We start from the raw sequence: 14,669 nt of genomic DNA on the forward strand, positions 1-14,669 counted from the left end.
GGCCTGCCCTCTGCCACCTGGGAGTGGGCCTAAGCCAGCACGTTGTTATCTCCCAAGGGGTCCCAGACTGTGAGAGGGCACAAGTGGGGCTGAGGGACACCCCCCCACACACACCGCGCCAGTGCACAAATTTTTGTGCACCGGGCCACTAGTTGTACTATAACCATGTAAGATGTAACCATTGGGGGAAACAGGGTACAGGTACCTTGTCACTCCCTTCCTCTTGGTACTATCATTGTAACCTCCTGTGGGCCATTTTTTTAAAATATATTTTTATTGATTTCAGAGAGGGAGATAGAAACATCGATGAGAGAATCATTGATTGGCTGCCTCCTGCACGCTCCTTACTGGGGATCGAGCCTGCAACCCAGACAAATGCCCTTGACCAGAATCAAACCCGCAACACTTCAGTCCACAGGCCGAAACTCTATCCACTGAGCCAAGCCGGCTAGGGTGGGCCAATCATTATTTAAAAATACATATATTAATGAGACATCAGTGCCAAGTACCTAATTGATAGTCAATATTTATTGAATCCCACGACTTAGTGAAATTGACTTATATTAAGTGATAACATACTACCCTCTTTCGAAAAATAAAAGGACTTTTATAAATAACTGCTTATATACATTATCTCTAGAAGAACAGATAAAAACTGATCATACTGGCCCCTCTAAGTGACAGAGCAACATGATGAAACTTTTCAACAAACGTTTTGTCTCTCTTAGGTTCTGAACTGTGAATCTGTTATCCTACTCACAATATAGTGTAAACTTTAAAACTTTCTGTTCTAGCCAATTCCTCAGGGTCAATGTCAACTTAACCTACCGTTTCCAGAATTCAGGTTCTATACATTTTTGAAAAATCACTATTGCAAGAGTTTGCACACCTCGCACCTGTCCTTGCAGTGATCCTTAAGCCTTAAACGGCCCTCTCCACCTAAGAAAATAACACTCTTGAAATTAAATCAAGTGGCGGGGTGGGGGAGAGACAGCCATCAAAATCATTTGAGATAAATAGGACACTTGGATCTCACAATATAGTACACGTAATAGTTTATTGCTGGGACTTTTCTTAGGTCTGATAATGGTACTGTGATTATGTAGAAAAATGTCTTAACCCTGGGAGTTAATGTTGAAGAACTTAGAGGTGAAGGGTCATGACGTCTGCAACATGGCCCCACACACAAAAAATGTGTGCACATATAAATGTGTATTGATTACAGACAGGTTTAAGCACATATATAAATACAAGTCTATATGCAGATACAGACATTATAAACACTAACATGAGAAAATGTTACCGACTAACCTATGCAAAGGTATTATACTATTCTATTCTTCTAACTTTTCTGCAGGCTTGACATTTTTGAAAAAACAAGTTGAGGGAAACTTTAAAATCCCTAAGTTTCCCAAAATCAGCTCAAACATCACTTCGCAGAATACACCCAGCTGGGAAGTCACTCCCTTTTCTGCATTTCCAAGGCCCTTTCCTTATGTTCACCCTTCAATGGACTGAGTGAAAGAACCAGGGGGCACCTACCTCCAGCCCATAGATTTCAATGCCCTCACGTCTACTCCTCTAGGTTCCTGCTCACACATGCACCCCGGCAAGGCCTAGGATATGCAACTGCTTAAAGGGATCAGACACTGACCAGGAATGTCCAAACCTCAAGAACGGGTCAGAAGGCCTGGGGTGAACTTGCCAAATTCCTGCCAGGGAGGTGCTGACGAAGGCAAGGGATAGAGGGGGGGACACAGTTGTGGCAAAAGGCAGAAGCAGCAGTCGATGCCGAAGTACATAACTTTATTGGACACGAGTGGGGGTGTAGGAGACGGCTAGGAATCAGGCTCTGTGACAGGTGGTGGCTTCTCGTCATCAGGGGGACAATCAATGAAGTCAGCCAGCATGGCAGCTGTGTCATCCTGCTCCTTTGAGGGACAAAGACATGATTCAAAACAGTCTCACACACATACAGGAGTGGGTCAGGCTTGGGCAAAGCCCTTCCCTAACACAAGCAACCCCCTCTTCCTCCAGCCCGCCCCGCCCCACCTTCTCCACCCAGAGATGCCCTCCCAGCCTGGCCCACTCACCTTTTCCTGGGGAGGGGCCGTCTCCGTCTCCATTTCCTCAGCTGCAGATGTCTCTGGTGGCGGGGGGACCTCATCACCCCCACCCTCAGTCCCCTCGTCCAACAGGGCTGGCGGAGGAGCACAGGGCTCCTCTTCCACTAGCTCTTGAGGAGGTGGCCCTGCTGGGGGGCTTCCCCCTTCCTTCTCCAGCTCCTCCTGGGAGGGGAGCACCTCAGGGGCCAGTGTAGGTGCAGTCTCAGCCCCACGCTCCTCCTCAGGCCCAGGCTCCTCCACTTCCAACAGTAGCCCAGGCTCTGGCTCTGGCTCAGGCTGCACCTTGGGGGACTCGGGGGGAGGCAGAGCTGGAGGCAGGCTGGTGGGTGGAGGTCCTCCTTCTTCTACCTCCCCTCCTGCTGAGCCAAACTCCAACTCTTCCACCTCTTCCAACTCTTCTTCCTCCTCCTCCTCCTCCTCCTCTTCTTCTTCCTCTAATTCACCTTCCTCTTCCTCAAATTCCTCCTCAAACTCTTCCTCCTCTTCCTCTTCAAAATACTCTTCCTCATCCTCTTCTTCCTCTTCAAAATCTTCCTCCTCCTCTTCTTCCTCCTCCTCTTCTTCCTCTTCTTCCTCTTCCTCCTCCTCCTCATCACTGCTGTTGATATTAATAACTGTCAAGTCTTCTTCCAGGGCTGGGGGTCCTCCCCCACTAGGAGTTCCTTCAGGCACCAACTGCGGTGGTTGGAGTGTCACTGGGCCAGGAACAGGAGGGGGTGGAGGTGGAGGGAGAGGCCCCGGGACTGTAGGAAGCTCTTCAGGCTCCTCCTTGGCTGGTAGAGGAGGGGAGGCTGCTGGTGGCCCAGCTGGGGCAACAGGGGGTGGGGTGCTGCCTGAGGGGGGTGGGAGTGGCAGGGGCGGCAGCCCCTCAGGCACGATCACCACACTGTCATCAGAGTCACTTTCCAAGGAGATCTCTACATCAGATGCCTCCTCCTTATCATAGTGGACAAAGGCTGGCCTGGGCACTCTCCCCCCAAAAGTTTCATCTGGGGGTATCACAGGTGGGGGAGTGCCACTGGAAGCCAGGATGGGGTCCTCGTTTGAGCCTGCCCGGTGGTTCTCAGGGCCGGGAAGGAGCCGGGGGGGTACAGGCACCAGGCCTGGGACAGAGAGGCCTAAGTGGTTGGCTGTGGCTGGAGGTCCAGGACGTGCTGGAGGCACTGGGCCTGCCGGGGGCACGGGGCCTGCTGAGGGCAGGGGACCCACTGAGGGCACAGGGCCAGCTGAGGGCATGGTGCCTACTGAGGGCATGGGGCCCGGGGGATGAAAGGGCGGGGCCCTGAACGGAGACGGGGCCTCAGGAGGAACTGGAGCAGGTGTGGGACAGGTGGGGCCCATGGACTGCAGAGGAGGAACCCGGGGATGGGTCAAAGCAGCACAGGTCACCAGTGCTTCCGAGCAGAAAGAAGAGACCTAAGGAAGGAAGAGGAAGCAAGTGTGAGCATCGGGAATACAGGGTGCTGTGGTACCAGAGAGGGGAGCCTGCCAGCTCAGAAACAAGAGAGCCCTCAAACCAAAGAGATGGACTTGGCCCGTCTGCAGTTACCTCAAGGTTGTCTTCCCTCTGGCCCAGGGAGAAGGCTTGCAGGGCACAGGCGAGAGGAGGTGGGCAGCGAGGAGAAGGCGCCAGCAGCAGAGCCAGCAGCAGACGGTACAGTTCCCGGCGGCAGCGGGAGCTGGTATATGGGGAGCTGCCTAGGACCTCGCCCTGTTGGACACCCATGACGAGGGGTAGGACCAGATCGTGCAGCCTCTGAAAAGGACGCAGGGCACAAGTAGAGACACCACCTCGACGACCCAACCCTTCTCCAGGGCCCCCTCCCAACTTGCAATGGACGCTCCCCAGGGGCACAGCCCTCACAGGGACAGGCAGTGGCCCCGCCCCAATCTCCATGGGGACCAGGCTCCACTAACCCTGTGAGTCTCCTCCTTGATAAGTGGCCCGCACATGAGGATGGTCCGGCTGAGGCCTGGGAAGAAGAACAGTGTGTAAGAGACCTGCTACTAACAGGACAGAGAAGGGCTTCTGCAGCAGGAGGTTCAGGCAAGTCACTTAACTGCTCTGAGCTCCTTTCTCCACCATGAAATGAGGATCGCACTGCACAGGGCTGCGGATGATGTCGGTGCACTGTAAATGTGCACTTATATGTCTGAGAAGCACTGGCTCTCCTCTTCACATGGTTGGGGTGACAGGCAGTGAAATACAGGGAACCCCAAGGAAAGTCACCCACTAACCACACAGGCACTGACTATACTTCTGCTTCCAATGAGCACTTGTGTTGGGAGGAAACCCCACTGAGCCGCCTGCCTGAAGGGAATGTAAGCACCACAAAGCAGGGCTTCACCCTTTGCTACAGCTGTCCTGGCAGGTGCAGAGGATATGCAACAAGAAAAATGAGACCCTGGGGGCAATATAAACGACCCAACACTCGCACACGCCCCTTCCCTGCCCAGATCCAAGATTTTGCCGCAGCCCTGGGAGCTGCATGGCTGCTTCTGCTCCTTTGGCCTCTCTTGAAGGTTTTCAGCTGGTTCTACATTTTATCCACACCCTCTACTTCAACACCTGGTTTGGGGCTAAAGCCCCAGCCATCCCCGCACTCGGAAGGTGCAGGGCACAGGCCTCACCCACCTCTCAGCGCAGCTGCACACACATCGCTGTTGGCATTGCTATCCCCTTTGCGGTGGCTGGGAGGGGTCGCAGCCTCCCCCATGTCCAGCTTTAGCTTCTTGGGGGCACTGGGCTTCCCGGTCTGCAAACCGCCATCAGGGCTCCCCCGGGGACTGCGCAGCTGGTGGTGGAGAAAAACACAAATCACACTCACAGGCAAACAGGAAGGCAGGACAGAGTGAGGCGACGGTGTTGAATGAGGAGGCTCACATGGACCAGGTGTGCAGGATGAAAGTCCTGGCACAAGAGAGTGTGGGCAGAGCCTCACTCACCTTCAGGGCCTCGGCTGGCGGGGAGATGTCACTGAGCAGGTGGGTGAGCAGGGCCTCTCCTGAGGCTCCTGCCTGAAGCACACCTGCCGAGGCACCGCACACCTGCACCCACAGCTCTAACACAGTGTACACCTTGGTCCGCATGGCACTGTGGAGTGAGCAGGGCGGCTTATGAATGCCTCTCCTCCCTCAGCTCCCAGCCCACCTGCATGGCCTCACCACCCTCTCCCCTTGATCCCCATCCTTGATGGTCACCTGTAAGGCTTCTCCTGGCCCAGAGAGACAGTATCCCTACCAATGCTCCAGGCATTGAGGACCTGGGGAAGCAGGCGGCTGATCAGGGCTCCAAAGCGCAGGAGCCGACCTCCACACCTGGGGGCGAAGACACACACAGTGACCTCCATTCCCGGTACGTCCCAGTCCCTTCATCACACTCTGCCTAGTCCACTCACGCAAGGATGAGCGCAGAGAGCAGGTCCAAGGCTTCCAGGTGGATAGAAGGCAGCAGCAACAACCGCAGGGGACCATCTCCAAGCAAGCTCTGCAGAATGAAATTGGCAAAAGGAGCAGGGAAGTGAGACACAGAGGGGAAAGGGAGACGGGGATGTGTGTGACTAAATACATATGGACACACATGTAAGGAACCCACCCCGGCCCACCTCTCCCAACAAGGTCAAACCCCCATCCTATAAAACAGAGCCCGGAAGGAGGATGACGGGAGGATGGCTGCCTCTCGGCAATGTCTGGCTGGCCCCCGTGCTTGCCCTCCCCTCGAAGCATGTGCCACAGGTGTCCTCGCACCAGGGGAGAGAAACCACTCCGTGCATGTGTTGGGAGAACCACAAGGAATAATGACAATCGGACAGAAGTAAAGCGCTGGCCAGACACCTCAGGGATGACATCATTTGGGGAGCTTCAGATCCCACACTACTTTCCTGGTTGCCCTGGGTCCTAAGGACTGTGAACGGAGGACAAACATCACTTACAATATTCTTGGCACTGATGCTGAGGGTCCGGCAGATGAAATCCAGGATTTCCTGCACAGGGATGGACACGGGAGCCACAAACTCAGAGCTGGAGAGAATCAGAGCAGGGAGGTCCTCAGCACAGGTTCCCCAGCATGACTGGCCCACCTCAACCTCCTTCTTCATGATGCGGAACACACCCCAGATCAATCCCTCCCCGTCCAGCCCATGCTCCCTCCAGCACTCACTCACCTGAGCATGAGCCCCAGGCAGCAGGCCAGACCGGAAAACCTTTGCCGAAGCCGGAAAAGGTTATGCGCATCAGCATCTTCGAGGGAAAACAGCATCTCCACCGCAGGGCCTTCATACTGCACAGGAGCTGGACGTAAACACAGCAGCTTCTCACTCCAGGGCTTGTCCGTCCCCTCCCTTTTCATTTCTGGTGGATGACCCACCATTCTGCCTAGAAATCAACTGTCCCACTCTCTGGGCCACCCTCCTGGTTCCCTGCTGCCACATCCCCCAACCACTCTGCCACTGCCTACTAGCCATGCTCCCTACCTGGTTCTGCTCCCTCGTAGAGAGCCCCTAGCAGACTGTGCAATGAGGCCAGCAGGGTGTGTAGCTCCTGCTCCCAGCTCTCAGTGTGCTTCAAGCCCTGGGAAAAGCCAGCCCCGAGAGAGGGCAGCCGGGAATAACACTCACACGCCAACTGCAGAAGAAAGGTCAGAAGCTTGGTCAGATGGGAATCCAGCCCAGCCAGACACCCCCAGCGCCACCAATGCCAAGACAAGGAAATCACAGACAGCTCTAGGAACATAGAAAAGGGACTATGGGGCAGAAGGACAAAGATCTTGTGCCTCTGGAGTATGCCAAGAGGAAGGGAAGTGGGAACGTGGTCCAAGCAGTACCAAGAGAGAAATGCTGTCTGGCTGGCATGGCTCAATGGTTGAGCATCAACCTATGAACCATGAGATCATAGTTTGATTCCCAGTCAGGGCACATGCCCGGATTATGGGCTCAATCCCCAGGAGAGGGGTGCAGGAGGCAGCCAATCAATGATTCTCTCTCATCACTGATGTTTCTCTCTCTCCCTTCCTCTCTGAAATGAATAAAAATATTTTTTTTTAAGGAGAGAGAGAAATGCTAAGAATGAGAACTAAGAGAAGCTCCAACTCATGCCCACGCTTTTCATCTGCCTCCTTTTCCTTTACCTGCTGCAGCTGAGGGCTCAAGGAATCCACCCGAGACAGGAAGAATGAGGCCAGCTTGCCCTGGGTTGTGGAAAAGAGGAAAAGGCTGGTAAGTCAGCTCCAAGGGCCAGAGACATCCACCCTGTCCCTTCCCAGCAGCAGAATCCAAGCCCTCGCCTTTTTTCTTTCCTGCAGACACAGGAAGCAAAGCATTTTACGGGGTATCATGCCTGGAAGCAGACATGCTCTCACGGTAGAAAGACATCCTGAAGGTCAGCTCTCATCCTCAGCCTCCCTGTCTGGTGGGGAAAGGGTCTGGCCTGGGCCCCACAGACATTGTACTCCCTGCTGCCAATTTTCCCTCAAGCCAAAAGGTCACAGAGTGCTGAAAAGCAGCAAGCCTCACACCCAACTCCCTACCAGCTTACACAAGAAGGGATGGCCCAAGCTGGGAGTGGAGGCACTAATCAGAGGTATGAGGGCAGTAAAGGCCTCTGGAGAAGAACTGAGGCAGCACATCTCGGAGCAGTAACCTGTCAGCTGGCAAACATTTACTCTGCCTGCTACGTGAATGTGAAGGTGCTGGCCCAGAAGTGTCCTACCTGGGTCACAATTTACTTGGGGGTAGAATCAAAGGGGCCTGTGAAATTGATGGGGGTGGGGGGAACTGTGTCCTTTTCACTAGCATGTAAGTAAAAGGTAGTATTTATTTCCACTTTAAATGTAAACAGAAAGCCATAGTAGTATTAGCAGTACCTCTGGCTGTCACCAATAAAATCTCTCCTTTTCATTTCACATTATAATTGTAACAGGATATCTCAAGATACCATTCACATGTATCACTAATTTGAAATTCAGTAGGTTATTAGCCCTGCCGCTAGATCTTGCTGTTTAACATATTCATGAAGAAGCACATACTACTTTATCAAAATTTTTTAAAATATATATATTTCAACAGAATCAGTTTCTCTTAAAATTCTATGTATTTTATTTTATGAATGTAGGAAGGGGTCCATGGCATAAAAAAGGGTAAGAACACTGAAGGAGACCTACAGAACGAAATGAGATGGGATTTCCAGTTTCAGTGGGATGTGAGTGAGTCAGGAAGACCAGTATATGGAAAACCACCTGAACCCACAGTAGCATTCACTATTTCGAGAGGGGGACAGAGGGAGGGTCCAGTGGGACCGATCCTAGGAGGCAGGACTAGGGAGGGCAGGATTGAGCTGGGTTTAAAAGAAAGGGAAGAATCCCCAGGAGACCAGAGAGGGGAAAACACTGCTGAGAGCTACAGACCCAGAAGATGCAAAGGAGAAGCAGGCTGAGGCCTTAAATCCCAGCCTAGAAAGCATGGACTTTGGAGAAGGAAGGATGGGACGTCACACACACAAATATCAAGACAAATCAGCTGGGGCACCAGGCACATGGCAGGAGGCTTGCGGGAGCAAAGTAGGAGCAGAAGCCTGTCAGTGTGTGTTTCAGAAACCAGCCCTCCAGGGACTCCCTCCCACCGGCCCTGTGGCAGGAACCACGGAGTTGCCCACATTGCACTTCGTGATTCTCACTGGCCACGAGTCAAGCACTGTCACAGCTGACGCCAGGGTAAAGACCTGGACAGCACTTTCATGCCAGATGTGGTAGGACTCAGAGCACTTCAACCCAAACACAGTAACCATCCACAGGTCTCCTGATGCACCGGCTTCTCCCAAGGTAAGATTTCTCAGAAACCTGCCAGAGCCCCAACTATAGTGGCACTCAGCCCTTCTGGCCAACTTACTGCTCACACTTTTCCTGAGACTCTGGCTCCAAAAGCTGGGCTGAGGCCAACAAAAGTCTGCTTATGTGACGGCAATAAGCCTGAGTACAGACATGGCTGTGACCACAGGTGGCCTGTGCAATGGCTCACTTGGAACATTTCACTTGAAATGCAAGCGCAGCAAGCACGCACGCCCAGGGTACCTCTCAAGAGTAGGGTTAGGCCTCCCACTGATTCCAAGGAATTACTAATGGATTTGGCCTGGGGTTAGGCCTCCCACTGATTCCATGGAATTACTAATGGATTTGGGGAGGAGAGGTAAAGCTTCTACAGAAGTAACCTCATGGACTGGGAATGCTTGAGATACACCATTCAGGAGTAACCTGAGCTTGGAGACTGCAACTGCCCTGGGAGCTTCTGGGGGATGGGACAGAAAACAGATAACTTTCCAAAAATGGCAAGTATGTTTCCTAAGATGTTCTCAGTAGAAACTGCCCCTAGGGCCTTTGTACAAAACAGATTCTTATCGGACATGCTGGCAACAAAGACAAAATCCTCAACATCCTCAACAGTGAGAAGTTCTTCAGATGACATGTTATTCTTAATAAAGACATAAAGGCACACATATCCTGTTAACATACCAAAGTGTTTGGTTTGGAAAGGATACTCAAAATACAGGCCATGACTTCAAAAGCTACGTGTCTGGCCCTAGCTGGTTTGGCTCAATGGATAGAGAGTCAGCCTGTGGGCTGAAAGGTCCTGGGTTTGATTCTAGTCAAGGGCACTTGCCCAGGTTGCAGGCTCGATCCTCAGTAGGGGGTGTGCAGGAGGCAGCTAATTAATGATTCTCTCTCATCACTGAAGTTTTTATCTCTTTCTCCTTCTCCCTTTCTCTCTGAAACTTCAGAGGGAGGGCAAGGCAGGGTTGGGGGGGGGCTGTAAGAGATCAACCAAAGGACTTATATGCATGCATATAAGCATAACCAATGGACACAGACACTAGGGTGGTGAGGGCATGTGCTAGGGGGTGGGGGTGGCCGGGGAGAGATCAATGGGGGGAAAAGAGACATATGTAATACTACATGTAATACTTTAAATAATAAAGAATTTTAAAAAACCTACGTCTGACAAAAGATCATAAATTATAAATTAATGCTCCTGACCACTCACAACGAAAATTAAGAAGCACAGAGAATGCCGATACCGGTTTGGCTCAGTGGATAGAGCGTCGGCCTGCGGACTGAAAGGTCCCAGGTTCGATTCCGGTCAAGGGCATGTACCTGGGTTGCGGGCACATCCCCAGTAGAAGATGTGCAGGAGGCAGCTGGTCGATGTTTCTCTCTCATCGATGTTTCTAACTCTCTATCTCTCTCTCCCTTCCTCTCTGTAAAAAATCAATAAAATATATTAAAAAAAAAAAAAAAAAAAAGAAGCACAGAGAAAAACACTTAGCATTCTAGTCTCCCTGACTATTCAAATCTTGACCCTGAAGGTAACAATACTCCTTCCACTTCATGGGGAATGCAGGCAGATACAGACAACCCCAAACCAAGCTGAATCAAAGCAGCTATTTGCAGTAACACTTTACAAACTTTGACCAGTGAGGGGTCAGGGACAAAAATCTGTCTAGCCCATGTAATTTAATAATTTATAGACCATTTCAGAAGAAAGGCAGTTTTTACTAAACTTGATAAAGCTTTAGTAAAAAAAAAAAAACAAAAAAAAAAAAAACTTTTCTAAGCTTTAGTAAAATCCATGAGTTACTCCAAATATCTTCTTGACAAAAGTCCTGCCCTGCCTATCCAAAGATTCTATTGCCTGTCATTAGTGGTGTTCACATGAAAATAGAGAATCAACAAGGACAGGACTTCATGTTCTCTGAGGAACGTCATCTGCTCAGGGAACTTTTCAGATACAACTAACCAGTTACGAAAGCCACTGCAGACACCACCCCCAGATCACAGCATGTGTGCCCAGAGCTCCCCATCTGGCTCACCATCCTTCTCAAGCCACTAACAATTGCTCTGAGCTGGTATTAGTGTTGAAGCCTACCTGCCAATCCTGTCTATGTTCTTAAAAGCTTCTAGAGTTTAAGTGTGTGTGTGGGAGGGGGAAGAACAGGCTTTAAAGGCAAACAGATCTGATACCAACCTTGAGTTAAGTTAGTTAAACACCTGTGGGCCTGTTTCTTGGTTAGTTTGGTGACACCAACTCCACACAATGACTATAATAATAAAATGAGATGACACATCTCAGACACTCGACAGAGTGCCTGGCACATTGTGGGTACCTAATAAATACCAGGTCCCTTACCCTTTATTTTACTTTCTTGATTTGGTCAAAGAACCATGTGAACTTACTTTCAAGATAATCTGAATGGCCCTAGCCAGTTTGGCTCAATGGAGAGAGCATCAGCCTGCAGACTAAAGGGTCCCAGGTTCGATTCCGGCCAAGGGCATATGCCCAAGTTGCGGGCTAGATTCCTCCCCAGGAGGGGGCATGCAGGAGGCAGCCAATCAATGATTTTCTCTCATCACTGATGTTTCTCTCTCCCTTCCTCTCTGAAATCAATAAAAATATTTTTTTAATATATTTTATTGATTTTTTACAGAGGAGAGGTATAGAGAGCCAGAAACATCAATCAGCTGCCTCCTGCACGACCCCCTAAAAAAAACTTTAGGGAAAAAAAAGATAATTTGAATGGCAAACTCACCCTTAATTGACAGTACTGATAGCTGATACAGTTAAGCACATCAGTTATACAAAACAATTATTAATTTGATGCTAATTCCAGTTCTCTATATAGATTTGTCCTTCCATCTGAGTGAAATGGCCAATGGTTTATCAAGCTATGAGTATAAAACAGAGAACATTTAATCTACAGGACAACACCTATTTGTTCTTAGGTACTAGTTGACATCCAATTATACTGCAAACAACAGATGTGTCAATTACAAAGGGCCCTTTAACTGTTACTGCTTTGGCAGAATGTATTTATTCATTCATTCATTCATTCATTCATCCATTCAGTTACCGTTGAAAACAGAGCTAACTTTTTCACTGACCTCTCTCACCTGACGTACATACCTCCTATCGAACCTACTAAGGCTCAGCAGTACATCTTGTATGGGTCATGACAGCTTGGGGGAAAGGGTAGGGAAGTGACTAAGGGTATTTAGTCAGGAATATAAGACAATGTGTAGGAGACATTGTTACAGGGAAGTAATAAATCGGGAAGGCTTCCCGGAGGAAATTACAAGAGTTTTAGGAACACAGTAAGAGCAGATGGTAGAGACACACAGCCACGTCTCTTGGGACAGGCATAGCCCCTGACTGGGGGAAAGGAGATCCGTGGGACTGTTGGCACCGGGGGATTTGAGATTTGGGTTCCGTAATTATGGAGGACTGAGCCTAAAAGGGGCAGCCTGAAGCTCTGACCAGACCATGCAGTGCCGGTAAGAGAGGAGCTTGAGACTCAGCCTTCCCCTTTTCTGCGGTTGGCGTTATTTGTTTGTTTTCACTGAACCCTGTTTATAGGACATTTCGGATACACTCACCCGTGCTGAAGAGCGGGAGAAGGTGCGGACGAGTGGAATCTGGGGAGAGGCTGGGGAGAGAAGAGGGGCCAGGAGAGGTGGCAGCAAATTGAGTGCTGAGTCACCCCTGAGTCCAGGACTTGGGCAATCATTTTTTCTCCTGAGGCTATAATTTCCTCCCTCCAGGCCCTAGGCAAGGAATACAGCCACACCCAGATTCCACCCTGAATGAGATGAAGGATTAAAATAACCTTATTAATCCCTGGGAGTTAACAGGGTGTGGCCTATAGAGGGCCTTTCAGTTCCAGCAACAACAGCATCACAGACATTCCAGGAAACTGGGATCTTAAGCCAGCCAAAGGAATGACATTTCAATTTTTCAATTTTATTTCTTTATTATTTTGTTAGCTTATTTTTGCCTTTTTCTTTGTTTTCCCTTTTTTTGTTTGTCTGTTGCTTTTTTTTCTTTCTTCTTTCTTTTTTCTCCTTTTTTTTTGTTTGTTCCTTTATTTGCTACTTCTGTTCACATTATTTTTTCAACCACGTGAGCAACAGACATGTGAGCGGCACCCTCTTGTCCAGGGAGCCTCAGCCCTGTGAACAGCCTGCCTCGAGCCTAAGAGCAGCAGCCTCATGTGGCCCCCCCCTGTCCAAGGAGCAGCAGCTGTGTGAGCAGCCCACTTCCCCGTCCAAAGAGCAGCAACCACGCAAGCAGTCCGACCTGTCTGAGGAGCAGTCTTCCTACGTCAGAGGAGAGGCATCCATGCACAGTCCACCCCCATCTGAGGAGCAGCAGCTGCATATAGCCCGCACCCTGCACTAGTCCAAGGAGCAGCAGCTGCACCAGCATCTTGCCCTCGCCCAAGCAGCAGCAGCCACACCAGCAGCCTGCCCAATCCGAGGGACAGCAGCTGTCTGAGCAGCCCGCCCCCATCCGAGGAGCAGCAGTTCTGCGAGCAGCCCAGCCCCATTCGAGGAGCAGCAGCAGCCCACCCCGGTCTGAGGAGCAGCAACCACACAGGCAGACCGCCCACATCCGAGGAGTGACAGCTCTACGCAGCACGCACCAGTCTGAGGAGCAGAGCCACAACAGCCTGCACCTGTCCAACGAGCAGCAGCTGGTCCTAGGAGAAGTAGCCCCACAAGCAGCCCACCCCAACCACATCAGAGGAACAACAGCAGCGTGCAGCCAGCCCCCATTCAAAGATCAGCAGCCACGTGAGCAGTCCGCCCCAGTTTAAGGAGTAGCAGCTGCGTGTGTAGCCCGCCCCATACAAGGAACAGCAGCCTCGTGATCAGCACATCCTCTGTCTGAGGAACAGCAGCTGTGTGTGAAGCCTCCCCTCACCAGCCAGAGGAGCCACCACAGCGGTGAACAGCACCCACCACAGGAGCTCCTGCCAACTGAGGAGCAGCTGCTACAACAGCCGCCAGAGAAGCAACCACAGCCCGAGGAGCCACTACCACCCAAGGAGCAGCCCCTGAATGACTCAACATCTAGATATGTTGGTGAGATCAAACATGGGTAGACAAAGAAACCCCCAAAGGAAAGAAAAGGAGCACTAGCCAGAAAAGCAGCTAAGTGAAACAGAGGCATGCAACATGACAGAAAAAGAATTCAGATTAAGGGTCCTAGAATGCATAAACCGGATGGAGGAAAAAAACAACTTATGCAAGAAGCAAGAAGAAACAGATGAAAAAATCAATAAATTATGTAAGAACCAAGAAGAAATGAAGAGTGATATAGCTGCAATAAAAAACACCATTGAAAGTTTCAACAGTAGACTAGGAGAAGCGGAGGACCGAATTAGCGAATTAGAAGACAGGGAAACAAAACACACCCAAACTGAACAGCAATTGGAGAAAAAAATTAAAAGACAGGAGGAGAGCCTAAGGGAGCTATTGAAAGGGCGAGGGCTACGCCCTCCATCTTGCCCCGAATCCTCCATTTTGGGGCAGCAGCCATGTGCTCAGCAAGAAGCTTCTTCCCAGAAGCCCAAGCCTCTGCTAGCCACACCTAGGATTTCTTTAAACTAACCAATGATAATCAAGGGAAGTGCGTGCCATAGATACGACCACTTCCTGTGTAACAAGACACCGACTTGTGCCTGGCCAATCGGCAGGGCCCACAGCCCTCTCTCCTCCCC

The 14,669-nt window shown here is 50.6% G+C and overlaps 1 protein-coding gene across 1 annotated transcript in view; it reads right to left on the reverse strand.

Annotated features, from left to right (window-relative positions):
• Positions 1 to 1,040: 1,040 nt before the first annotated feature.
• PELP1 (proline, glutamate and leucine rich protein 1) overlaps positions 1,041 to 14,669 on the reverse strand; it is a 29,080-nt gene continuing 15,451 nt past the window's right edge. The window contains exons 6-17 of the mRNA XM_070395240.1: positions 7,252 to 7,311; positions 6,599 to 6,749; positions 6,290 to 6,416; positions 6,059 to 6,146; positions 5,525 to 5,613; positions 5,328 to 5,444; positions 5,073 to 5,220; positions 4,762 to 4,921; positions 4,044 to 4,099; positions 3,676 to 3,882; positions 2,094 to 3,542; positions 1,041 to 1,931 (exon numbers count right to left, since the gene is read on the reverse strand). Coding sequence (XP_070251341.1) covers positions 1,839 to 1,931; positions 2,094 to 3,542; positions 3,676 to 3,882; positions 4,044 to 4,099; positions 4,762 to 4,921; positions 5,073 to 5,220; positions 5,328 to 5,444; positions 5,525 to 5,613; positions 6,059 to 6,146; positions 6,290 to 6,416; positions 6,599 to 6,749; positions 7,252 to 7,311 — 2,745 coding nt within the window. The 3' untranslated portion in view covers positions 1,041 to 1,838. The remainder of the gene's footprint in view (positions 1,932 to 2,093; positions 3,543 to 3,675; positions 3,883 to 4,043; positions 4,100 to 4,761; positions 4,922 to 5,072; positions 5,221 to 5,327; positions 5,445 to 5,524; positions 5,614 to 6,058; positions 6,147 to 6,289; positions 6,417 to 6,598; positions 6,750 to 7,251; positions 7,312 to 14,669) is intronic.

The sequence above is a fragment of the Myotis yumanensis genome, unplaced genomic scaffold, assembly GCF_028538775.1.
Source record: "Myotis yumanensis isolate MYYU_CA2020_CCGP unplaced genomic scaffold, mMyoYum1.0.hap1 SCAF_16, whole genome shotgun sequence".
NCBI lineage: Eukaryota > Metazoa > Chordata > Mammalia > Chiroptera > Vespertilionidae > Myotis > Myotis yumanensis.